Source organism: Cygnus olor, chromosome 5 (assembly GCF_009769625.2).
Source record: "Cygnus olor isolate bCygOlo1 chromosome 5, bCygOlo1.pri.v2, whole genome shotgun sequence".
NCBI lineage: Eukaryota > Metazoa > Chordata > Aves > Anseriformes > Anatidae > Cygnus > Cygnus olor.
In genome coordinates this window covers 28,210,820-28,234,724 of record NC_049173.1, presented here as the reverse complement: position 1 = coordinate 28,234,724, position 23,905 = coordinate 28,210,820, and the positions used below count along the sequence as shown (strand labels likewise).

The 23,905-nt window shown below is 56.0% G+C and overlaps 4 protein-coding genes across 8 annotated transcripts in view; 1 reads left to right on the top strand and 3 right to left on the bottom strand.

Moving 5' to 3' along the window:
* LSP1 (lymphocyte specific protein 1) overlaps positions 1-11,159 on the bottom strand; it is a 40,185-nt gene extending 29,026 nt beyond the window's left edge. Inside the window, 1 exon segment of the mRNA XM_040559583.1 lies at positions 10,969-11,159. Within this exon segment, the coding sequence (XP_040415517.1) occupies positions 10,969-11,048 (80 nt within the window). The 5' untranslated portion in view covers positions 11,049-11,159.
* On the top strand, positions 1,924-10,961 carry LOC121071354. 4 transcript variants are annotated; one of them, XM_040559581.1, is made up of 3 exons: positions 1,924-2,475; positions 3,046-3,136; positions 3,234-10,961. In XM_040559581.1, exons 1-3 carry the CDS (start codon positions 2,197-2,199, stop codon positions 3,851-3,853), a joined length of 990 nt encoding a protein of 329 aa, XP_040415515.1. In that variant the 5' UTR covers positions 1,924-2,196; the 3' UTR covers positions 3,854-10,961. The 4 variants fall into 4 exon arrangements, 1 of the variants encoding a protein (XP_040415515.1); XR_005820548.1 differs by lacking the exon at positions 3,046-3,136; XR_005820547.1 differs by having other exon boundaries at positions 2,940-10,961.
* LOC121071353 lies at positions 9,056-23,750 on the bottom strand. Of its 2 annotated transcripts, XR_005820545.1 has the most exons (7): positions 23,527-23,750; positions 23,159-23,364; positions 21,111-21,208; positions 20,901-20,990; positions 19,913-20,094; positions 18,302-19,720; positions 9,056-9,068 (listed from the first exon to the last, which is right to left on the bottom strand). XR_005820545.1 is itself a non-coding variant. In XM_040559580.1 (6 exons), the coding sequence occupies exons 1-6, from the start codon at positions 23,536-23,538 to the stop codon at positions 19,142-19,144; spliced, it is 1,167 nt and encodes a 388-aa protein (XP_040415514.1). In that variant the 5' UTR covers positions 23,539-23,750; the 3' UTR covers positions 18,198-19,141. The 2 variants fall into 2 exon arrangements, 1 of the variants encoding a protein (XP_040415514.1); XM_040559580.1 differs by lacking the exon at positions 9,056-9,068 and having other exon boundaries at positions 18,198-19,720.
* TNNI2 (troponin I2, fast skeletal type) lies at positions 12,154-17,328 on the bottom strand. The gene is given in 9 exon segments (XM_040559584.1): positions 12,154-12,422; positions 12,424-12,443; positions 12,776-12,952; positions 13,087-13,176; positions 13,385-13,513; positions 13,830-13,871; positions 15,047-15,053; positions 15,227-15,256; positions 16,955-17,328. Coding segments are annotated over 8 exon segments (543 nt in total). The 5' UTR covers positions 15,235-15,256; positions 16,955-17,328; the 3' UTR covers positions 12,154-12,352.
* Positions 23,751-23,905: the final 155 nt, after the last annotated feature.

Below are 23,905 nucleotides of genomic sequence, written 5' to 3'. Positions count from 1 at the left end.
GCTCCCTGGACAGCTTAAGAGGGAGAAAATACAGCTGCAAGACAGGCTGTGAGCGGAGCAGAGCCTGCCTGCTCTCCTGTTGATTCCTGCGAGTGTTAGTGGAGTTATTTGGGCATAAACAGCGGGTTAAATCCCTTGCACATCTTCACGCCCTAGCTCCTTCCTCCTTCTCTATAAACAGGGATGGAATACACAGCCCCAGAGCCAGACCTAGCCAGATGAAATAGAAACCCCGCTCACGACAAAAGCCATCCCAAAGTTCCTCTGGTAAAAGCCCCTGCACATCTCCGGGACACAAAAAAGTCCCTACTTGAAGCAGGAGGAACTCGGGGACACGGTTACGGAGGGGAAAACACCTCTGGTTGGGCTGTGCCAACTTTGGATGCCACTTGTGCATGTACGAAGCATGCATGCCTCCCTCCTCATGCCCCTTCCCCACCCCAGGGGGCTGTGCCCAGACCAGGAGGTGGCAGGGATGGGGTGCAGTGGCTCTTGGTCCCAACCTCCCCCACCCAGCAAGGAATTCACTGGGGTGAGGTTTGCAGCCTGCATTACCAGGGAAATCCCAAACCGCCTGGGAACATCTGTCCCACCAACCCCGTCTTCCACCACCAGCAGCACGAGGGAGCCTGGAGGTGCCCAGCACGCGGGATGTGAGCCCGGCGCTCCCTAATTCCACCCTCCCCTCGCTCGGGGGCTCAGTTAAATATAAAGAGGGGAGCAGCTTGTCTCTCCTGCCAGGGAAGGACACAAGGGACAGCACGAGCTGCCCCAGCACCAGCTGCTGCTGGTCTCAGGGGGGTATTTCCAGCCCCGGCTCAAAACCAGAGTGAGCGCATGAGAGGGAATCCCAGCACCAGCAGACAATGTGGCCATGCTCCTCTGCTCAGCCTGGGCTGAGAAAAGGAAAAAAACCCAACCCTGCCATCCTCCTCCCTGCCCCGGTAAGGAAGAAAGGTTCCAAGCACTATCGCGATTAATTGAATCAAGGGCACAGCGCCAGCTCGCAGCCCCAGGAGGACCTGGCCCCTCACAGAATTAAGAACGCACATCACAGCAGGCACGGCACAATGCACATTTCGGGGGCTGGGGGGTAAAAAAAGGAAAAAAAAAAGCAGCCGGCTCAGGTGAGTGTCACAGCCCGGCCGTGCTTAGTTATTCCAGTTGTGTGCTCCTGGAAAAGCCATCAGTAAGTTCAGATCTGCTTTTCTCATATTGCTCGGGAAGGGGGGGGATCCATTTGCCTTCCCTCCAGCGCACCGCGAGCGGTCGGGCTGGGGACCAAATCCAGCTGATTTCAAGGGGCGCGGAGCCGGCTCCCGGCACAGGCGTCCCCTCCGTCCCCTCCGTCCTCCCCGCGCCCACCCGGCCCCCGGGGCCGCGGGGCCGGGGGCAGGTGGGCGCTCACCTGATGAGGTTCTGCAGGCCCTGCTTGCTGGAGTTCCTCCTCAGGATCGCGCTGGTCATGGTGGCCAAGGCTGGCGGCTCCCCTTCCCGCAGCTCCCGCCCGGCGCCGCACGCCCTCGCTTCTCCCCCCGGCCCCGTCTTCAGGAAGTTCTGCAGCTGGTTTCCTTTTGTTTCTGCGAGCCCCCCCCGGCCCACCCCCTCTTGTCTCCTCCACCTCCACCTCCTCCTCCTCTGCCTGCTGGAAATGTCAGGGAGAAAGCTTGCCGAGAGCAGCGCTGGATACGAGGCTGGATGCTGCCTGCGAGCGCAGCACAAAGCCCAGCGTCCCCCCCCCGGGCTGCTTCCCTCTCACTTCTATCCCTCCCTCGTTCGTCTTCTCCAGCTCTTCTCCCTCCCCATTTACCCCTTTTTCCTTTTCTTTCTTTTTCTTTTTTTTCTTTTTTTTCCCTTTTTTCCTTTTCCTTTTTTTCCTTTTCCATTTCCTTTTCCTTTTTTTTTCCTTTTCCTTTTTTTCTTTTCATTTTTTCCTTTTCATTTTTTTCCTTCCCCCCCACCTTACCTCCAGCTTTCCCTCCTGCTTTCCCTATTACAAAAACTGGGAACAAAGCCAGCCTGGGTTTGTGCCCTCGGGTTGCAGCTTGCACTCAGGCAGCCCTGCTCTGTTCACATCGGGAGAAGTCTCACCTCCCCACCGTCCCCGTGTGCCCAAAGACAAACCCAGAGCCAGGTTAATGCCGGAGGGGCTTTAGCACTGGGAAACCCTGCGCCAGGGGAAGCTCTTCTCAGGAGATGAGGCTAGCAGCTGGATTTTGGGGGCTACCATCAGGCAGCAGGAGGCACGCACCCTGCTTCTGCACTCACCACTCCTTGCCTGCTCAAGTGACCGACTCTGCCGTGCCTCAGTTTCCCCAAGCATTAAACAGAGGGAGAGCAAAAAATAACCTGGCTTGCCTTCACGAAGCACCAGCACTTCAGGAGGATAAAGAAGCACGTGAGTGGCCGGTGAAGGACTGGGAACGATGTCACCTGCCAACACCGCCTGCCCGCCTGCCATGCTGTCAGATACAGGTGACCGCTCTCGCCTTAATGCTGCCTCATCATGGGAGCGATGTTGGAAAAAATAACAAAATCAGTCTTTCCTCCCTCACCTGCATCCCCTGGTCCACGTGTGACTTTGGGGGGAAGTTTCTTCCATACCAGAGCAGCGGGTACCTGGACTGCACCTACCAAGTCCCAGCCCTATGTTAGCCCCACAGGCAGCGGTGCACATGGCACAGCCTGCCCACCTCCTCCTCATCATGTCTGTCAGGGGGGACCCCCCTGCTCTCACCCTCACCTTCCTTCTGCTCTCAGCCCCCTCTCACCTTACTTACACATTTCAATCACTTCTGCAGAAGTGCTTCTTGAAATGGGGAAGCTGCCCGTGAAATACACCCAGAAATCTCAATAAAAGGAAGTGCGTTGAGCCCAGATCAGAAGGATGTGCCTCTCCTCGGCTTCATTTCGAAACAGTTCATTATTTTTTTCTGCAGGTATTTACCAAACTTCCCCTAAGCGATCACAAACCAAGTGAGCACAGACACTGATCCCGGCCTCGCTCTGTGGCCCCTCTGACGCTGTCACACTGCGTTTGCTGAGCTCGGGGCTGGGGAGACGATGCAAGAGATTCACCACAAAAGGCCTCTGTTGCTCAAAAGGAGCACGTCCCAGCCCTACAAGTACTTACAGAGTAGTTAGGTTCAAGCCAGAGGACGTTCCTCTGGGCTTCATCGCCACTGTCCCCATGCTCCGAATGGCACATGCACCTACAGGGCTTTACTTTTCAGGACAGGACCCGTCTGCTGGGAAACACCAGGAGGGAAGCAAGGAAGAGCCCCCCACATCGCAGCTGGAGGAAAAGCAGTCCCACAGCACCATCCTGCAGAACAGAGGCACTTCTGTCCTCTCTCCTCCCGCGCTCGCCGCCCAGCCCAGGTGCAGCAGCCTGTATCTCACCACACCGCCAAGAACAGCCCCAACCCCACAGCTGCACGCCTCCTTTCGCAGCAGCAAACCTCCTGGTCCCACCAGGAAGCGGGCAGGAGCGCAGCGGACACAGGAAGAAAAACAAAGAATTAATTCATCTCCTTTTTTATTACTTTTCGGTGGGGGTGCGTGGCACGCGCTTAGGAGAACCACCACAAATCCCCGCAGCAAACCCGCACCCCGATACGGGAGCTGGGATGCCCCAAGCACCCCGACAGCCGCTGACAGCCACCGGGGAGCTTCCCAGGGCTGCTCCCAGCAGCAGGGTCAGCGGAGAGGTGAGAGGCCAGGAGGGAGCAAGGCGGGCCGGGCTGCTGCGGGAAGGAGGCGGGAGTCCCCGGGAGATAGGGCCACACCAGTTCCCGTTAATTACACAACCCTCTGCTATGTAGGGCTGGTTGCAAAATCAGTCAGAGGATAACACATGGTCTGGTGGGGGGGGAGGAAAAACTAGGAGAAAAGACTCCATTGCTAACAAAGAAATGCATCCGAAGCAGTTTTCCCCAAATACTCGGCGATGCAAGCAGTACCAGCCAGGCCAAGCAGCAGCATGGGCTCCAACAGGCAGCCGTGCTGAGGATTGGCCCTTTGTAGGGCCAGCGTGGTCTCCAGAAGCCGTGCCCGCATGTCAGAGGGGGGATCCCACCCAGAGCAGACCCCCCCTTGCAGGAACAGCCTCTGCTGCTCCAGCGTGGGCCAAGCCCTGCCCAGCAAGGGCGGCTTTAGGGCCAGAAACCCCGCAGCCTTCTCCCTGCCACCCAACCCTCTCTGCCCATCCTGACACATCCCAGACCTCTTCACCATGGGCAAGCCCCACTTCGAAACCAGCACCTGCCCAGCCTCCCAGGAGCCCCATTTCAGCGGAGAAGGGGCCACCAGCTGGCGCAGGCAGCCCAACAGCCTGATGAAGAGGGTTGCCTGTGTCCCCTCCGTCCCCAGTTCCCACTCGGCACGCTCCGTCAGCACTCGTTTTCGGGCAGCCAAGCGCAAAAGCCAGAACAGGCAGGCAGAGATAATCCAAGGAAATTGGGCGTCTAGCAGCCAAGAGCAGCACAGTATCTCCTTCTCAGCAGAGCAGCCAGTTGCAAGCTCCAGAAGCGTGCTGTCAAGAGGGCCGTGCGTCTCGTCGGCACGGTTAGCTGGGGTGCTGCGATTTCTGGGGAGGGAAGAGCAGGGTCGGAGCGCTGAGGACCTGCCAGGTCTGGCGACACTAGAAAACACCTGGGGTGAAGCAGGGGATGTACAGCCATGCAGAGGTGCCACCAGAAGGCAGAGCAAGCCCTTGGAGGTGGGATCAACCTGCCCTGCCTGCACCCGCAGCTGCCTCTGGCAGCGGCACGAGGATGCTCCCGAGCCAAGGAGTGACCCCAGGGCAGGCAGGGAGGGGATGCAGTGGGCAGGGGCTGCCCTGGCAGGGGCTTTCTCCCAGCCCACGTACCCCAAGGGGCAGCAGGGCAGAGGAGGCGGGAGGTGCTCGGGAAGGGCTCCGCAGCAGGGCGCCTGGCCCTGTGCTCACCCTGCAGCCACGTGGGGCGGCACCACAGGCGAGAGATGTCGGGGGCTGCAGGGGGTCTGGCTCCCAGGAGGAGCACGTATGATTGTGGGCCGAGTCCAAAGAGTCAACAAACACCATGTCAGGAGTCTGAGGAGCTTGGCTCGGGAACAACGATGACTTTCTTCCTATGACATCCAGAGAAGCAGAAACAAAAAGGAGAGAGAGCTGGAGCTGGAAGGAGCAGCCCTCATCCCTCATCCCACCCGCTGCCCTCTCACCCACATGCAGGACAGAGGAGGGACCCATCCTGTTCTGTCCCCTTGGAGCATTTTATGGGCAGATCATAAGCCCAAAATCCCACGGCGTTTGCTTCATCTGCCAGTGAGAGGGGATATGGGAGCCTGCAAGCATGGTGAGAGACGGTGTTGGTGCTCCAGGAGCAATACAATGAGGAAAAGGAATGAGGGGACCGAGGGAGAAGGGAGCAAAAGGAAAATGAAAGATGGGTTTTAAAAAGGGAGAAGGAGGGCAGCAAGCACTGGGGGTGCAAGCATGAGCCAGTGCAGCACCATTAAGAGCAGAGGTGGCCAAGCGACTCTCCCATGGTGTGGCGCTGCCCCATGCAACGCAGGCACTTCTAGCAGCCGCTAATCCCTGCCTCACACTGCCAGGCTGGTTCTCCTGCTAGGGTTAGGTGGGCTAAGGGATAGGAAGGAAGCCCCAGGCATCATCTGGCAATTCCACTTCCAAGCCTCACGGGAAGACAGCTTATCCCAGCTCGCAGAAAGCCAGCATCCATCCATGCCTCCCCTGCTGGAGCCGGGCAAAAAGATGGAGCCACCATGGAGGGGCAGGGAAAAGTGCTGGGGTGCATCCAAAAAGCCTGAAGGCCAGCACATGCCTCCACCAAGTGGGAAAATGGTGATTAATTCTGCAGAGCCAGACCTCATACGGAGCTGGAAGGAGCCTTTCTGCCATTAAAGGTGGATGGATCCAGAAAGATGGATTGGGGCAAACACAAGCAGAAGCTGCATGCAGGACCACGTCAACTGGAGAGGAAAAGAGGAGCGAGAAATGCCGGCCTGAGGAAGGAGAAGCCCCTCAGAGCAGGGGAGCACACAGTGGATAACACATGAGCCTTTCCTCAGGCATAGCTGAGCTCGGGCCCCGCTGCTGTCAGCTCCCTTACGGAAGTTAAGTGGCAACTGCAAGGAGGCGCCTGCTTTGAAACCGTTCCAGCAGCTGGTTTCAATTATTGCTTCCGATTTTATTGCAGGGGGGGAGGAACTTTGCCCTTCACAAATGGATGGCAGTTGTGGTTGCTTGGGATGTGTCAATAGCTCAGGGTTTGTCAATGTTAATGGCTCCAGAGCAACCTTTCGTTGGAAAGGAAACTGCTTTTGCAGCGAGAAAAAAGCACATGCATGCGCATGCACCGAAGGAGAGATCATATTTTCCACCCCGTCTGGCAGGAGCTTGATAAAACAAATTGCACATAGTGTCTATTTAGCAGCAGCAAGCAACAGATACCTAGGGCTGGGAGAGGGGTTGCTTGGTAATGCAGAAAAAATCCCTAGCAAAGGGTTCGTTTGCAAAATGAGCTTGTAAGGGAAAGAACCAAAGACTTCCAGCTGATGCAAACTGGCACAGCTTCACCACAGAGAGTGGGGTGGTGCTGATACACGCTAACCAAAACATCGGGCCTGTATTTCCATGCAATAACAAGAGAAATCCAAATAAATCCAGCTCCAAGTGAACCAACCCTTGCACATCTCAGACCAGGTGCTCCTGGGTGGCTGCAAGCTTTCAGCCCCCCGGTGCCAGTGGGTCACCAGTCCCTGCATGGGGTTCCCTTTGGGTTCGTTAATAAATTCAGCCCACGTGTTTCTCTGCCCATGTAGTCCCTGGACAGCTCTCAGACACGGGGCTGGTGTGAAGCTCCTCTGCGGCAGGGCAAATCCACGTAGCTCCGTCTCCAGACGCCGCTGCTCATCCCATACAACCCAATATTGCACCGTCAGCACCAGCCCTGCCTCCACGCCAGCAGCACACCCCGCAGGTGACTGAACGCAGCCGATAGCAGAAGATGCCCAGCCCGGCAGAGGATGAGGATGGGTGCTGCCAGCCACCCTGCCTGCGTGCTGCGAGCCCCCAGAGACCCCGCTGCAGACCTGCCCGTGAGAAAGGCAGCCCCGAGTGCTGAAACCTGGGATTAAGGCACTCCGGCAGCTGCCTCGCACATCTGGTGCGTGTTAGGAGAGATACATGGCAAGGAAAGCACACACGGGCGCCAAGCAGAGCTAGTTAACCCCTTGGTAGCTGAGCCTCCTCGGAGCACCCAGGCAGCCCGAGGACAGGGATACCTGCTAAGCCTCAACCCAGATCTCAGCAGTGGTCCATGCTCGCTAGGTGATTTGGGAACTCAGCAATTCAGGTGCCTAAACATATGTGCAGTGCCATTGGAGATGCCTCAATCTGTGTAAAACACCTGCTCAAGGCCTGGCAGGTGTCACACAGGTCCGATAAGAACTACCTGTAGCTGGCACCCAACAGAGGGCAAATATCATGGTTAAGGCACCTCTTTCCCTTCGCAAACAAATGGCATCCTTCCAAAGGATGCTGAAACACCTCCCCAGGGGGTCCAAAGCCTCAGTCCTGGGAGGAGCATGTCAGACTCGGGTTAAGAGAGCAGAAACCTCAGCCACAGCTATGGGAGGCCAAAGCTCAGTCCAGACTCCTGGTACTCCTTGTGGCACGGAGGGACATGCTTTAGTGATGCTGGACAAAGGCCGAGCAGAGCTCACCCCCTCCTGGGGTGCGGCCAAAGGATGCTGGAGGGGCTGGGTGACCCCATGGCATGGGCTCCAGCAGTAGGGGGGCTGGCAAAACCTCCTGGATTGGCCCCAGGACACCCAGCCCCACAGCAAGCTGTCTCCAGAACCCACAGAGAAGGGAATCCCACAGGCTTCAGAGCCAGATTTCACCCCAAGTGTTTTTAAACCATTTTAAAATACACAGTTGTGTTTTTTTGTTTGGTTGGTTTTGGTAGTCCATGCTCAGCTAACCCCTCTGGCTAGCACATCCTTCAGTGATTAAAAAAAATCAAATAAAAGCTCCTGGGCAATCCCCTATTAACACTCACCACCCCTAAACCCCCAGCTTTACATTGCAAAATAGGCAAGACAAGCCAGGGTTTCCTGCAAGGAGAAAGGGGCAGCAAAGGCACCTGATACGTCCCTATATTTAGAGGCAGCTCTTCATCCCTTATGCCCCTGCCAGAGCACCTACATCTAATATGGAATGCTGCAATATTGCCCAGCTTCATTAGAGCTTCCAGCTGGAGTCTGCTGGCCCTCCCCTGTGTGTTCCCCCACTCTTCTTCACTCCGATGCTCCCAGCTGGGTCAAACTCGGAGCGGTCACCCCGTGCGGGGCTCAGCCATCCCTCCCCAAGGAATCCCATGTGCCGAGGGCTCTCCCCATATCAGCTTTCCTGGCCACCTCCTTCCAGCCACGGGTATACTTAGCAACAAGACTCATCTTCGCAGGGACCCTCGAGACTCCTCTAAGGATCTGGAGAATTCAAGACAGCTGGGGACAGGACGTGGCTGAGCAAAGCCTGGGGCTTGCTGGTGCGGTGGAGCCCTTCCCTGGGTGCTGACCATACAAGGGCTGCTGAGGGCTTCCTGCAGCTCCCGGGAGGGCAACCCCACAGGGAAGGTAGCAGGGACTCGGGAGAAGCTGGCTTCTCATCTCTGAGCTCCTTGCTCTGCAGCTGGACCTGCTTCGTGAGCCACGCTCAGGTGGCCATGTCCTGCAGGGCAGGCTTCACGTCAGGTGCACAGCCCCGAGCCTCCCCAGAGAGCAAGGGCAGCTCGTGGAAAAGTGTAACTCCAGCTGGTTTTTGGTGGCGTTACACCAGCACAAGCAAGGTTCTGCCAGCATGCCTCCAGTCACACGGGGACAAGGGGTAAGCTGCATCCAGGCTGGGATTGCCTTAACAGTTATACAAGTGTAAGCCTTCCCTACTGTAAATTCCTCCTCTATATACGCTGGGCAGATTTCAAGGCTCATTAAGCAAACCCAACTCCTTTTTTCCTCCCCCATATCTCCAATGTATGCATACATTGCCACCAGAGAGCCTTGGGATTGGCTTCCCTGGCAGCTCCATCCCACTGCTCCCTCCTCCAGCACTCCTCACACTGTCTTAGGTGCACTGCCCTGACTCCATCTATCCATCCATACACTGATGGCCTTGAGAAGAGCTCCTGCCTGAGGTGAGGAGAGCAGAGAGCTGAGCTAACCACAGGCATAGAAGAGGTAGCCCCAGGCAGCAAACACAGACTTCCTTCCTCCCTTTGCGGGGTGGAAATTTTGAGAGCTTGGCAAACATGTAAATAGCGCAAGCAAAAGGAGGAGTTCAGAGCTGCACATGAAACCAGTACACAAATCAGGAGGGAAAGCAATTCTCCATTTTCTTAAACCAAAAAACCAAAAACTACTTTTGTTCTCTATTTTTTTTCCATCCATTAATATTTCATTAAAATTCATCTGAAGGGAAAGGGCTGCACCACCTTTAATCAACATCCATGCACACACTTTATCAGCAAGTTTCAAAAAGACTTTCAATGCTATAAAACAGGTGCCTTCCTATCTGTTTATCTGAAGCTCCAGGAGAAAACAGAGAAAGGAAACACCTAGCCCTGCCCCACCAGGGACTCCTGCTGCATGGCCCTGGTTGAGCCAATATACATGCACCCATTGAAGGGGCTCAGCCACCCCAAAAAGGCTCCTTCCCCCTGCAAGGCAATGAGCACTGCCTGGAATTACACCTCAGCACCCCCCCCCCAGCAGTAAAGCTTTCCCCTTTGTTTCTGCAGGCAGCTATGCACTGAGGCTCCAGCACCTTTTTGAAGCCTCCAGTCAAGCCTTCAGCCAGGGCTAATTGCTGTCAGGTGTCAGCCCAAACACTCAGTGCAGCCGTTAGCAATAGGAGATGACACACCTTTCCCCTCTCCTTGTCACTCAGGGCTGTTTTTTTTCTCTCGACGTGAAGTGTGCTGCCTTTCAGCAGCCTTACGGAGAAATGCTAATGTGAGCTTTGAAGTTGGAGGAGAAAATCAGGCAACCCCCAAGCTCCAAGGATGCTCAGCCTGACCTGGCTGCGTCCAAATCTGAATATTTCTGTAGGATTCCTCGGCCAAGACTATCACTGCCTCCCCCTATTGCAGACAGCTGCAGTTTGGTCTCTGCTGCTGGTCTTTTTCCCCTTAACCCCAATGTAAAACTGCCTGCTGTGGAGTGAACAGAGTACGAATTTTACAATCTGTTGATAAAGCAACAAAGCAGACCGGAGGAATGGGGAGATGTGTAAGCTGACAAAAGACAGCAGCCAGCCTGAAAAATGTCCAGGTTAATTCAGTTTAGAGGTGTAGTGGACACAAAAGAAATCAGACTGCCAAGGCAGCGCCACCTCCCAGCCCCATCCCACAGCCACGTTAGCTCCTGGTGTCACAGATCCTGAGCATGGTCCTCCAAGCAGCAGCAAAGGCAGCAGGTGAGAGCAAAAGGGGTCTGGATATCCCTCCTGCGAGGGGTCTGGCTTCCTCCCGCCTCCCATCTCCTTCCCACCAAAGTCACCACCTGTGCACGCACAGAGAGGACACATCCTGCAGCAGGGTCTGCCCCAATTCACCTTAAAGATAGGGCTAATTTCAACTCTGGAGCACCACGCAGGCCCAGGTCTTGGAGCCAGACCCCTTGCTGGACTTGCATGGGGCTGGAGTCCAGGTTCCCTGCTGGATCAACCCCCCCCAGTGGCTTTGAAGTTTGAAGGAGATGGGTAGGACCTTTAAGAAATCTAAGGCTCTCCCTAGCTGGAGGGCCTCACCAACGCCCTGCCAGGGCATCTGATCACCTTCATGTCCCATGGATCCTCTTCATACCGGCCCCGCTATCCTTCTTCCCCCCCAACACCTCCCCTCCCAGCTCCCCATCCTCCCAGATTCATTGCCACTGGGCTCCCCAGTCCCCAGGCTTCACCTCTCGCTCTCCTGGTGGGATTCATCTCCCACTTGGTCCTCTCCTCCTGCACCCTGGTGGCACTCCTCCGAGTCCGACATCTCCCTCCCAGACAGCACAGTGTCCCCGGGGATGGCTAGGGGCTGGGGGCACAGCGCGCGAGGGTGCCGCCACCGCCGCCGCTTCGCTCTTCCTGCGCTGGGCAGAAGTGAGCTGTGCCGGAAACTTTGTGGGTTTTAGGGGGGATGGGAGAAGGCAAATTATTATTTTTTTTTAAAAAGTTCAGATTATTTTAAGGTTTTTGCCTCTGTCGGCAGCCTCGAAAGAGGGAAGCGCTAAGAAAAAACTGAAGGGAAAGGGAGGAGCATGGACATCCCCCCAGCAGGGAGAAGGGTAACCCACCGCTCCCCATGGCCACCCCTGGTGCTGGCACGGCTCATATGGGGACATCCTGCAGCCCTGAACCACAGCATCCTGTGGTGCATGGGGCATCATCGTCATGGCACGGAGGTGGTCTGGATTCGACACCTCTCACAGCAATAGCCTGCTCCTCTCCGGGTGCTGAGTGTCTGCTGCCCCTCCTGAGGCCTGCAGCCCTGGGGATGACTGCTTTGCACCACCAATGCAGGCTGCATGCCCCCGGTGCCTGGGCATAAAGCTCCTGCCCCCCATCCATCACCCCACATGGAGAGGAGCCACAGCACAGCACCACAGGCATGAACACCAGTTCAAGGACTGACCAGAGCCACCAAGAGGCCACCAAGAAGCACCCAGCACAGGGCTACCACCTCCTGACCCCCACTCGGCCCCCGCTGGGGAAGCAGCAGAAGCAGGAGGAGGTAGAGCAGGCAATGATATCATGCTGTGGCCTCACCCGCTTCCTTCCTCTGGCAGATGGTTCCTCACCACCCCCAAAATCTCCAGCCCTCCTCTGCCTGCCCAAGCAGTGCCCAGGCATGGCAGCTCCTGTGACGGGGCAGGCCGCGGGTCAGAGGATGGAGCTTAGAAGAGAGAAAATGTCCCTTCCTACCCCATCACCACGAGATGGAGGCCAAGAGGAGGGTGGCAGGGGAGCATCCCATGCTGCTGCCCACCGAGCACACCAGGCCAAGGCAGCCCTCCTGCTGGAGATGAGCATCCCCAGGGTGGTCCACCATCACCACAGCACAGAGCCTCCCTGTCCCTAGCATGGCAGGCGACATCCCCTCTCCCACCAAAGCTTTATTTACACCGCTGCTTCCAGACTGCAGCTCTGCACAAACCAGGGAAACAGCACCCGGCCAGTGGGCTCGATGCGTGGCAAGGACTGGTTGGGGCCGGGGGTAGGGGAAGGGTGGCCATGGCCATGGCCGTGTCAGGAGGGGATGGAGGAGGGTGGGAACAGCAGGTGTGAGAGAGAGCGTGCTTAGGACTCGCCGGCCTCGAACATCTTCTTCCTGCCCTCCATGCCAGACTTCTCCTCGATGTTCTCCTCAGTCGCCCACATCGCGGAGGTCCTTCTCCGCAGGAGGGGATGGGCACGTGGTGGGATGGCTCCGCGGGGTGAAATATCCCCCAAGCACAGCCCCTTCACCCCTCCGGCCATGGAAACCTCACCACAGGTTCTCTAACATTTCATCTCCCCTGGACAACCCCATGTCAGCTAGAGGAGCCCAATTCCACCCCTTCTGTATGTCTTTTGGGGCTGCATGCCACATTTTTACACTGGGAGCTGGAGGAGGAATTATGGAGCAGGAAGGACCCTCACCCCCCACCTTGTCTATCACACAGGGAGGCGTCAGTCCCCAGAATCAGGGGCTGATGCCTGTGTGGGAGAGGGAAGGGGTACCTTCTCCGTGTCCTCCTTCTTGACTTGCTTGAGGTTGGCCCGGAGGTCCATGCAGACCTTGTGCTTGGAGCCCAGCAGGGCGCGCAGCATGGCGTCTGCCGACATGCGCACCCGACGCAGGGGTGGCCTCTTGAACTTGCCCCTCAGGTCGAACAGCTTCTGGCTCAAGTCCTCCAGCTGTGGGGAGGAGAAGAAGGGGCAGAGACAGCCCGGTGTGAGTTTCATGCACCGGCAAGAGGCACGGGGAGGAACAAAGGATGAGCCGGAGGCTCTGCCAAGGCAGCTACGGGATGGCCCCGGGGGACGCTCACCTCCTTGGTAGTCTTCTGTAGCTTCACCTCTGTGTCGTACCTTTCCTCATCCACTGACTCTATCTTGGCATGCAGCTTTTTGCACAGGTCCTGGGAGGAAAAACAGAGAGGGATGTTGAGTACTAGGACATGCAGGTTGTTCCTCTCCCCAGACCTCTTCCTTCTCCTCTGTCTCTGAAAGACCCCTCTGCCTCCGAAAATCCCAAAAGCTGGAGGAGGACCAGGCCATCATTCAAGACCATCTGATCCTGGGTGGTGAAGGGTGGCCTGCAGGTGTAAGGATGAAAGAGGTGTTTACCTGAAGTTCCTGCATGGATCCTGGGAGGGACAGAGGAGGGCAATGCTCTGCCAGGTAGTTTTGCTTTTCCACTTCCTTAGCAGCTGCTTCTTTTTCTATTTCAGTGGCAGCGAGCTGGAGCATAGCACTCTGCAAAGCAGCGGGAAGGAGGTCAGCATGGGGGTGGGGCAAAAGGGAGCTCCCCATGGCCAAACCACCTGCATCTCCATGCAGTGGGGATTTAGGGGGACTTCTGAGAAGTTCGGGGGGATGCTGGCTCCAGCCTCCCCCAGCACCAGAGTCCCACTGTGCAGAAGGCTCCCTGTTAAGGGCAGAAAAGTGCACAGGGGACCCCACGTCGTGCACCATGGCCTTTCCTAGGCAGGAGAGTGCTAAGGGGAGCTGGCTTAGGGTAAGAGATGGGACAGTCAGGACACAGCTCGCCCAGCTCAGCAGTGTCACCTACCTTCAGGTGCTGCCGCCGGGCAGTGGCTGCCCTCCTCTTTTTCTGCGGGAGGGAAAAATGATAGAAAAGAAGGTTACAGTGCGTACATTCCCCCATGAGTTTCCTTTCCCCATACAACCCCGCAGCTTGACACACATTTGGTCCCCAAACCAGCTTCATCTTCCCTGTGATGCCAGGTAAGAAATACAGTGCACTCTCAGCTGCATGAAACCCTCACAATTTGGCAAGCCTGGGAGAGCTCTCCTGCCTTTCTGCACCCGCGGTGCACTAGATCAGCATCAGCAGGTCTCCTGCTCAGAGAAGAAACCACAGCCTCGGTCCACCACGGCACTGCAGCTGTGTCCTCAGCCCTTCAGCCAGAGGACAGCGAGCCTGAGTGTGGCTGGGGCAGGGAAACGCACCCTGCATCCGACATGCAGATGTGGGCGAGTAGAAAGCAGCGCTTGGGTGTCAGTCTGCTACGTACAGGAGGAAGTGGATAAGGATCTGTGGAGCGAACTGTAACCAAATCTGACAGATTTTGCATGTACAGATGGTGCTAAGGCCCTCCTGACAGAAGCCAAGGGCTCTGCAGATAAAAGGCATCCAGTGCAGAGAGGCAATGTACCACTGACAGCAGGACCTTGCTCAAAAGGTTCTGGACGTGGGCCACAGGAGATCAGAGCCCTTGAGGACTCCAAGCGCAGGCCTTATATTCCATCTGAAAAGTGCTACCTTAGCAAAGAGTGCCCTCCTGGCCTTCCCACTGGGCTTAGTGGGCAATCAGAGCACCTGCTGGACATCAGCACTGTGGCACAGGGTTTGTGTGCTGCCCTGAAATCCTCTTCTCTAGGTGAGGACAAGCTCTACCTCGTGCTGTTTTGGATGTGTGGGGAGATGGAGGATGGGGCAGCTTGCTCAGAGGAGTTATGGAGCCACGCTGGGTGACTCAGCACCTGATCTTCATTGCTATGGCTCCTGCAGTGACCTGAGGGGAGTTTGGGGTCTAGTGCTGACTTGGAGGCAGCCCAGTGCAGGATCCCCTACTTCTGCCATGACAAAGCCCTTGCCCTGCGTTCCCACGGCCATCCCCGGACTTCAAGGCCATCCCTGCCCCAGTGTCCCCTCGGCATCCTCCTGCTGGCGGAGGAGTTGCAGCTGCCTTCCCGGTGGAGGATCTGTGAGGCAAGGGCTGCAGGGGAGCACCGCTGAAGGCAAAGCCCGCAGGATGCACTTACCTCTTCACTGGTCAGGTAGGGTGGGCAGACAAGGACGGGGAGGAAGAGAAAGGGGAGAAAAGGCAGTTAGCATCCCAATCAGAAACAAGCAGAGGAATCTTAACAAGTGTAAAAAGCTAGCAGCTGGATGAAAGTGTTTAAAGGCCAGCGACATAGTAGAGAGAGAAAATGGGAACTTACTCAGACATCTTGCTTTAGATGGTTGTGAGCCTGCAACGAAAACCGAAAAATAATTTACAATTATTCATGCTGGTGTTGGCTCTCTTGGGTTGAGAAACAAAGCAAGATTACCCGAGACAAAGAAAGAAAAAGAGGAAGGGGTTTGCTCGCATGTCCCAACTTCTCCAAATTCCCATCTCAAGGGGAACTAGGCTGAGGTTTGTAGACGAGAGGCAAGCACGTGCCAGCTCACGGCCACATTTGCACTGGGACAAATGGTGCCAGGCCAGAAAAAGAGATTGTGACAGCGAGCCCTGCAGGGGTGATTCTTCCTTGGACCCCAAGATGCCACTTTATGCAATGAAGGAAGAGGGGGAAAAACTATTTTATATCTGCCACTTGACTCTGTCATACAGTTCTCATCGCATAGGGCTGTAGCAAACTAAATGCAAATATTTTGAGCTTCAACCTCCCTGTCTACAAATGGGGAAAACAGCACTGCCACGCTTCATGGAGGAGACATACCCCAAAGACCATGAAGGCTTTGGGCACTGGGAATGAAACCGGGCAGCAGCCGCAGGTGACAAGGACGTTGGAGGATGCTACTGCCAGCGCACATATGCACTGGATGATGAAACATGCACAGATAATGGGACACAGGGCTGAGAGCTCTTGCTGAGCTGGTGAAGGTATGAACAGCTTCATCAGAGGATTTTTGCATTTGCTGGAAGTGGAAATTTTACAGGCACAACTCAGCATCTTAGGAAGAGAGGGGAAAGCACCTTTGAACGTCGTGCTGTCATTTCCCCATAAATGCAATCGTGCCTTTCTATCAGGGCAATATTTCCTGCTTGTGTCTGCTGATGGAAGGGCGCAGGAGCATTGGCCAAGCCCAAACGAAGCTGCTCCCTTGCAGAGGAGACAATCCCCCAAAACACTGCAATCTGCAGGCCTGGGAGGTGAAGCGTTAATGGGGTCGGTGCCCGAGGGAGGAGGTACAGGCTGCAGGGCCAAGCTCCCCCAGGAAACTTTATCCTGGAAAATGTGCGGGCCCATCACATTACTGGGAAGGGGCGGAGGGGGGAAGAAAAGTGCTTCTAAAAATGGCTGGGGAGCTGCACAAGGAGCTGCAGCTGTCTCCTCAGACGGCAGCCTGGCCCTGGTGCCAGGCCCCGTGACTTGGGGTCGGGGCGACGCAGGGCGACAGCCACCACCGCAGGTGGACGAGGAGCAGGAGCTATTTTTGCCGGTGTTCCTGCACCCCACACTGTGAGCGCCAAGGACGGGAGGAGCAATGCCAGGCTGGGCTGAAATCACCCCCATGACGCTGCCAGTCTGGATGATGGTCCTTGTTTTGGGGTCTCCTGGTGGCGAGGGTGATTTTTGGGGAGAAAAGGGCTGCACAGAGCGGAGGGGTGTGAGTGGGGATTGTTGCGGGGTGCCGCAGCCGAGGATGCTTTTTCCTATGGTCCCATGGAAGTCAGCATTAGGGGGCTTAGGGCAGAGAGCAAAACCAAGTGAGGATGAAAGCAAAAAGAAAATGCAGCTGGGAAAGACAGAGGGAGGCCCCCCGCTGCCAGACCCTCTCCAACAGGCAGAGGACGGAGGTGGCTTTGTCAGCACCCCTAATCCCCCCAGCAGGTCACCCCACCCGGCCTTCACCTCCCCAAAACTCAGGTGAGTGAACCTGCTTCCCCATCACCCCCTGAAGAGCAAGCCAGTCAGTAAGAGACATGCAAAGCAGCTCACCCAAATCCGCAGGAGAAAGACAGAGAGCCCCGCTGGCCGGCCAGGACTGACTGGCGAGCCGAAGCAGCTGGCTGAGTAAGGAGGTATAAAAGGGCTTCTCGGGTGGCTCAGCAGAAAATCCACCTTCTCTTTAAGGGCATGGAGACCTTCTCAGACCAATGATGTGCAAGAGTCCCTGGTGCACCTCCCTTGGCTGGGGCAGGCGAGGCAGCCCCGCAGGAGAGGAGCAGCAGCTCTGCCTGCCCTTGGGGAACGTCGCAGGAAGGAGCTGCGGATCGTGCATCGCCCGCCCCCCCCAAAAACCAACCAGTGGCAGTGTGTGGAAGAGCCATCCCTGAGGGAGCCATCCAGCACTGGCATCTTTTTAGACTCAGTTACCACACAGGGAAACATTTGCAGCTCCTCCCCGTGAGAAATATTTCAACACAACTATATATTTATTTAAAAACAAAACCCAAAATCTGCTGCTGGCTCACTGCAGCACGTGGGGAGCACCTCATGCTACCAGCAAGAAAGGCAACCCCAAGTCTGCTGAGGGGTGCCCCACACCCACATCTCCATGGCCCAAGCAAGAGGCAGATGGAAATGGCACTGGAAATATTCACCAGCCCCATCCAGAGCACATGTAGTGTGTGTGCACGCGTGTGTGTAGGGGATCCCATGGAGACAAGAGCCCAAACAGCTCCTGCCCTCCTCCCACAGACCAGGCGCTCCCTCCCCTGTAGCCAAGGGATTTTGAGCTGATTCAGACACGGTCAGGACAAATTTTCCTCTCACATCATACAAATATCAGCAAATCTGCTGCTGCAGCCTTCCGGTAGCATCACGCGAGCAGTGCTGCAGATGCTGCCAAAGACGACGAAGTTCTTGAGATGGGGCTGGGGTCTTGCTTCGGGGTCCTGTGTGGGCAAGGATGGGTCTGCTCAGGATTAGTCCCTCAAACATCGAGAGCTAGATGGCTCAGGTAGTGAAATCATCACAACCCTCCCACGGGGCAGGAGTCTCGGTATCACTTGGTGCTGGCCTGTAGCTGGGAGATACCCACAAGCACTCCTGGGGTGTCTGCTTGGCCCAGCTAAAGCCGGCTTCTCAGAAAAATAAAGAACGGAGACTACAGTGAGTGCATTTGGGAACAGACAGCAGCCACCCCCAAACGGTCAGCTGCAGAGGTCACCCAGTGAGGCACAGCTTAGCCACTTCACTTTTCCTTCATACTCACTCCAGGAGAGCCACGCTTGACCCTAAAGTTAAACCAACTCTTTATTACTCTTTCCAAAGTGTCTGCAGCCATTTTCTTCAGCTCCCCATGGAACTACACCCGTTCGGGCCCCTGCTGGCTTAACAGACAGCTCTTGAAGGAGAGATTGAAACCAGGGGGTGATGGGTTCAAGAAGTCCCCAGGCCCAAGGAGCTGGGTTGTCTCCTCTTCAGCACCCTGGTAGCATCAAGTGGGCAGGGGCCATGCGGTGACTTCTCCGGCACGACACCAGGTGACATTAAGCCTTGTTTCCAAGGATGATATTGTCAGGAAAAAAAAAAGAAAAAAGAAAAAAACCACAAGCAGCCCAACAGCAGTAGTGCTCACGGTAAAAGCTCAGCAGGATGACTGAGGAATGGGGTGGCTGACTGCCTTTTCCCCAGATCACATCAGACCAAGGCACATAGCTCCCACCCTGCCCAGGACGTCCCCTCCCCTGGCGTGTCCCCAGGAGCTCCCCAAGCTCTACTTCTGCCACAGCACCCTAGGAGCTGCTGCAAAGCAAAGCCATCACCTTTGCATCCTGTGCCAGCACTGTCCTACACACACCCCAGCTACAGTTTTCTCTTTCCGCATGAGATGGGGTTCAGGTTATTTTCCTTTTGGCTCTTCTTCTTCAGGGCTGCTGGCAAACAGCACAGCCACCATGTCCCATTTAGCTCCATGCCATCTTCCTTGACAGGGAGTGCTTCAGGCACACCAAGCTGGCAGTGCCAGGCTGCAGGGACATCTCCAAAGCCACCAGCAGGTCCTGATGGTGCTCCTGGATGTTCAACGGGTACCGTGCCCTCACAAACCCGTAGGCTGCCAGGAGTCCCATGCTGTGCTTGACCATCAGGTACTGGATGACACAAGTAGGACCTAAAGAGTAACCATCCCTGCAGTGGATGAGGACACGCTTCCCTTTCTCCATCGAGGCTTCGATGCACTCATTGATGTCCAGGAAGCAGGGCTGCCCTATTTCGTGATGACCCCCGTGCAGGGAAGCCCTGATATCGACCCTGAGCCGTGGCCAGCTGTGCCTGAAGCCTGCCCGGCCACAGGTGCAGGGGATTGCTCAGGCTGCGGTCCCTGGGCAGGGAGCTCACATCGATGATGCTGTCGATGCCATTCGTGCACAGCGCCCGCCCACTGTAGGCGGCGTTGATGTTCCCCAGGTAGATGCAGTCAGTTATCCGACTGATGATGGGTCCTGCGAAAGGGAAACATGCAGGCTCCTCTGGGTTGGGGCCAGGGTGCTCTTCGGGATTCAGGTTCTTCTTCTTCCAGCTCCCTCTCTGAGGTTTCTTGGGGCCAGCGCAGGGCAGAGGGATGGAGCCAGGCTCGGAGCCCTGTGACAGCAGTGAGAAGAGGGGGAAGCAGCTGGCAAGCTTGGCCTCAGAAGGAGAGGGTGATGGATGAGGCAGGAGAGGAGGAGGAGAGGGACCAGGTCTGAGGGCACAAGGAAGGGATACCAACACTGGGGAGCCCAAGCTGTGCGCTGGTCCTCTGTTGTCAGCCTCCTCCACCTGCAGGACAGGGAAGGACCGGTGAGAGTGCAGAAACTCAGCTCTCGGCTGCTCGAGCGAGGAGACGCGCAGGCATTGGGACCCCAACCCACCCACAGATACTAGAGCCCCCGAGGGCCTTGCACGTCCCCAGTACCCAAACACCCACTCCATTGCCCCGCACAGAGGTACAGGTGTGCGGCAGGTGCCCACCTGGACCCCCAGACCACTCTGCCAGCCCTGGTATGCTGTGCTTTTGGGGCCATCCCTTCCTGCTGACAGTGACCAGCGGGGTGACCGGGGCATCCTGCCAGACTGTGGGGCTGCAGACACCTCCTCCCCGGGCTTCTCTCCTCGTGCCTCACTGCTACTCGTCATCAGGTTTGGGCAAGAGCCTGGAGGAACAGAACAAGTCAGCACAGGCACACAAGTACTGACACACAAGGGCTTTCATGAGCAGCAGCGACATCTGCCCTCTGAACCTGCCTCCAGCGATGGAGAGGACACATTGAGAGCCAAAGCGAGGGGCCCTGAGCTCAGGGCTCACTCCTCGCTGGAGCTTTTCCCACTGCCAACACGTGCACTTCGGCAGAAGGTGCCTTAGCCCCTGCCCTTGAAAAAGCCAACAGCCAACCCCTCGGACTAGCGCTAGTGTACCCAGGAGGTGATCCATCCAGCATTCCCACCAAGCCTGCCCTGGGGTAGAATTACTGCAGTGACCTGACACCTGGGCACGGTCCTCCGTGTGTCTGCACAACCTCAGACCCTGCTAGAGACCAGAGCAGGAGCCAGGACGTGTCTGGAGAGCAGACTGAGACCTCCGTATGATTAAATGAGTACGGTTTCAGCATGCCTCTGCACCCAAAATGTTTTTCAGGCTCTCCGTGCCAAAATGAGGCTGCAGAGAGAATACTTTTTTAGAGTGAAAATAACATAATGAGAAGTGGCAACTGAGATCAAAACAAAGGCGATAAAGCGCTAAGTACTTCCCTCCCCAAGGTTTGCAACTGCCCTGCAAGCCAGTGGCCACATCGGTTATGATCCTTTAGAAATTATCCATTTCAACCCCACTGTTGTTTTTTACATGTAGTTTTGTTATTGTTTGGTGTTTTTTATTTTTTTCCCCCAAGTACCACGTGAGCCAAGAAATCACATTTTAGAAAAACCAGCAGTGGTGAAGCCCCTTGGCGGCCTCACCCACCTGTGCAGCACTGCGGGAGAGCCACGGGAGAAGTCAGCCGCCAGGAGATGGGCCTCTGCAAGGTCCTCTGGAGGTGCTCCATGATTCGGCCTGGGGAGGGAAAGGATGAGCACAGACTGCTGAAAAACTCCGCACCCAGCTGAGTGCCCAGCTGAGCAATGCCCACCCTGCTGGCCTGCGAGAAGTCTCCTGAGGCAGGCACCCACTCACCCGTGACGCCCTTCTTCTTCGGGGGGCACTTTGTGCCCTCCAGCACGACAGCCACAAAGTCTTTGTGCTGGTTCTCCGGCGGCTCCATGCTGCCAAGCCTGAAATATGGAGAAGCAGGAGGTTTGGGTTTCTTTCTGTCTGCCTACAAAACTGAGATAGAAGGAGCTTCTGAGGAGCTGGGGTTATCTCTGCACCCCCGTTATCAGCCCTGGGGTGTTCAGGATGGAGTCATCCTGTGGTGGAAGTGCTCCTGGGGATACCTCCATGCCATGAGTGATCCAGGAGCAACGTGAGCCCAGGCTGGGGCAGGAATAGCCCCAGATACCAGAGCCCCAGCAGCAGGTAGTAAGAGTGGGAAAAAGAGTGGGAGTAGGGATAGGAGAAGGGGCAGGGGACAGGAGACTTAAAAACCTTCATTATCTGCAATTTAAAAGCAAGTATTTCTGTAAGTGGGATGAGAAGGTGACAGCTTACAGAAGCGAGCAGAATAGTGATTATTCAGCACCTCCAAAGAGGTTAGTTTTATTAACACAAATATTTGATGTCCCGGCACTCAGTCTTTTAATTCCCTTGAATGTAGAACCTTAGAGAAACCTTTGCACATTAGTCAAGCTAGCTCTCCCCCAGAATCTGGGCGTAAAACCTTTACAGCTCACAGATCCTTGCATCCCTTTCTTCAGATACCTGCTTGCCTCGAGGCACAAACTACGAGCCACAACAGGGTGCTGGCAGCACAGCACCCAGCTATCGGAGGCACCCAGAAGGGAAGGGGATGAGGAAATGGCAGAGGATGGGAAAAAGTGAAGGGGGTCAGGAAAGGGCTCCTTGCCCCTCTGAGAAACCAGCAGCCTCACCCACGGCAGGCCCACTCCCCCCGGTCGCAGTCCAGCACAAAGACCCCCGCCCCTTCCCGTGCCCCTCGGCGCTTCCCAATCCCCCTTCCCCACAGCAACCGCCCCCACACAGCTTGGGACCCTGCCCTAAAACATCCCCCCACCCAGGCCCGGGGATTTACCGTGGGCAGGGGCACAATGTCAGCGCCTGTGGGGCCGGACCCCCGTCTCGCACCGCAGGGAGCAGCAGCAGCGGGGCAGCCTGGGAGATGTAGTTTGGGGAAGCATCCCGCTCTCAGCACTTTCATTTATTTATTTTTAAATCAACTTTCTTTTCCTCTGAAACCACATAAAAAATGTACACTATAAAAGAAGAAAAGCTACAGCCTGCATAAGGCCCTGTAAACCCAGGAGCTCAGGAGTTTTAGAAGAGGAACGCTTTGCGTGGCAAAAGTTTCACCATAGGATTGTGAGATAAATATTCATTAAGTAACATCATTATAAAATGGGCACACTTACTCCTTGTGAGAGAAGCTTAGATAGTCTCCAGTGCTCAAAAACTGTGAGACCAGCCAAAAAAAATCTGAGGCTGGAGGACAGCCAGCACATAGCCAGGCTGAACGATGACAGCCCATGATCATTTTTGTCTCATGGCAGACGAATGGTGACAAGCATGTATAATGCTCAACATTCACCTGGTGCAGCTCTCCAGGCTGGTTTCCTGAAGCACAGGGACAAGTAATCATAAAATCACTGAGCGAGAGTATAATTCACTTGGGAGGGACTCCTGGAGGTTGCCTGCTGCAGCCCCAGCCCAGGGCAGGGCCACCAGTGGGGTTAGATCCGGAGCGAGGTCCTGCTCAGAGCCAGGGGCAGCATCTCATTGAGGTGTGAACATCCTGGGGGATGGAGATGCCACACCCCTCCCGAGGTTTGGCCCCTCGGGGTGATTGCCGCCTCATAACTAATTGTATGTCCTTTATAATTTGGGTCCACAGCCTCCCGACCTGCCACCCCACAGGCTGAGCCTCCTGGCTTCGGATCTCTTCCTTCCTCGCCCAAACCCACCAGCAAAACCCCCTTTGCCCCGGCAGTACAGGACCAGGCCTTTCTGCCTCGCACCTGTGCTCGTTTGTAGAGGAAGGAGACCTCATGAGGAGGCAGAGCTCTGGCTGGCAGCACAGATGATACAGAGACCCAGATCACAGCACGTACCTGCCCTGCCCTCTAGATGCAGACACGGGAATCCAGCGCAGACATGAGCTGAGGTTGGTTTCCCTCTCACCCAACAGCGCTTCCCATTGCATCTTCCACCAGGGCACCCTCCTCATGAGACTCATTTCCACACTCAGCCCTCCAAGGAACATCGCTTGGACAGGAGACACGGGGCGAGCAGGGGGACAACGGGCCGTGGGGACGTGCTGGTAGGGATACGAGGAGAGGGAAAAGCAACACCAGAGCTAGAAAGCAGCCCTGGCAGGGCATTAAAAGCCAGAGCTGGGTGGATACTATCCCCACCCAGGCACCTTTCCCTCTTGAGCAAACACCTCAGCCAGCGGCCTCTATACCTCCCCGAGGCTCACCTGGGGCAGCATGGAGCCTGCCCAGCTGGGTGCTCACTCCTGGGGTCCCCAGCTGTCCCAAAAATCTCCCACTAGAGCTGCTCCCTTTTGCGCAGCCCCTCCTAGCTTGGTTTAAGGCTGAGGGTTTAATTCACCCAGCGTCCTTTTGCAAGCATTTCTCAGGTGACTTGATTTCCTCCTCTATTTCCTTAAGGGCAGCCAGCTGATGCTGTTTTCCCAGAAGAAGCCCCAGTCTCCTGTCATAGCCATCCCAAAACAGCCCTGTCATTTCTCCCCTCACCACGGCCACAGCGAAGCCCGGGTAACATTTATTAAACAGCAGACATGGCGGCTTTTTATAGTTAAGCTCAGGTCATTAATCTCTATTAAGAGCTTCCAT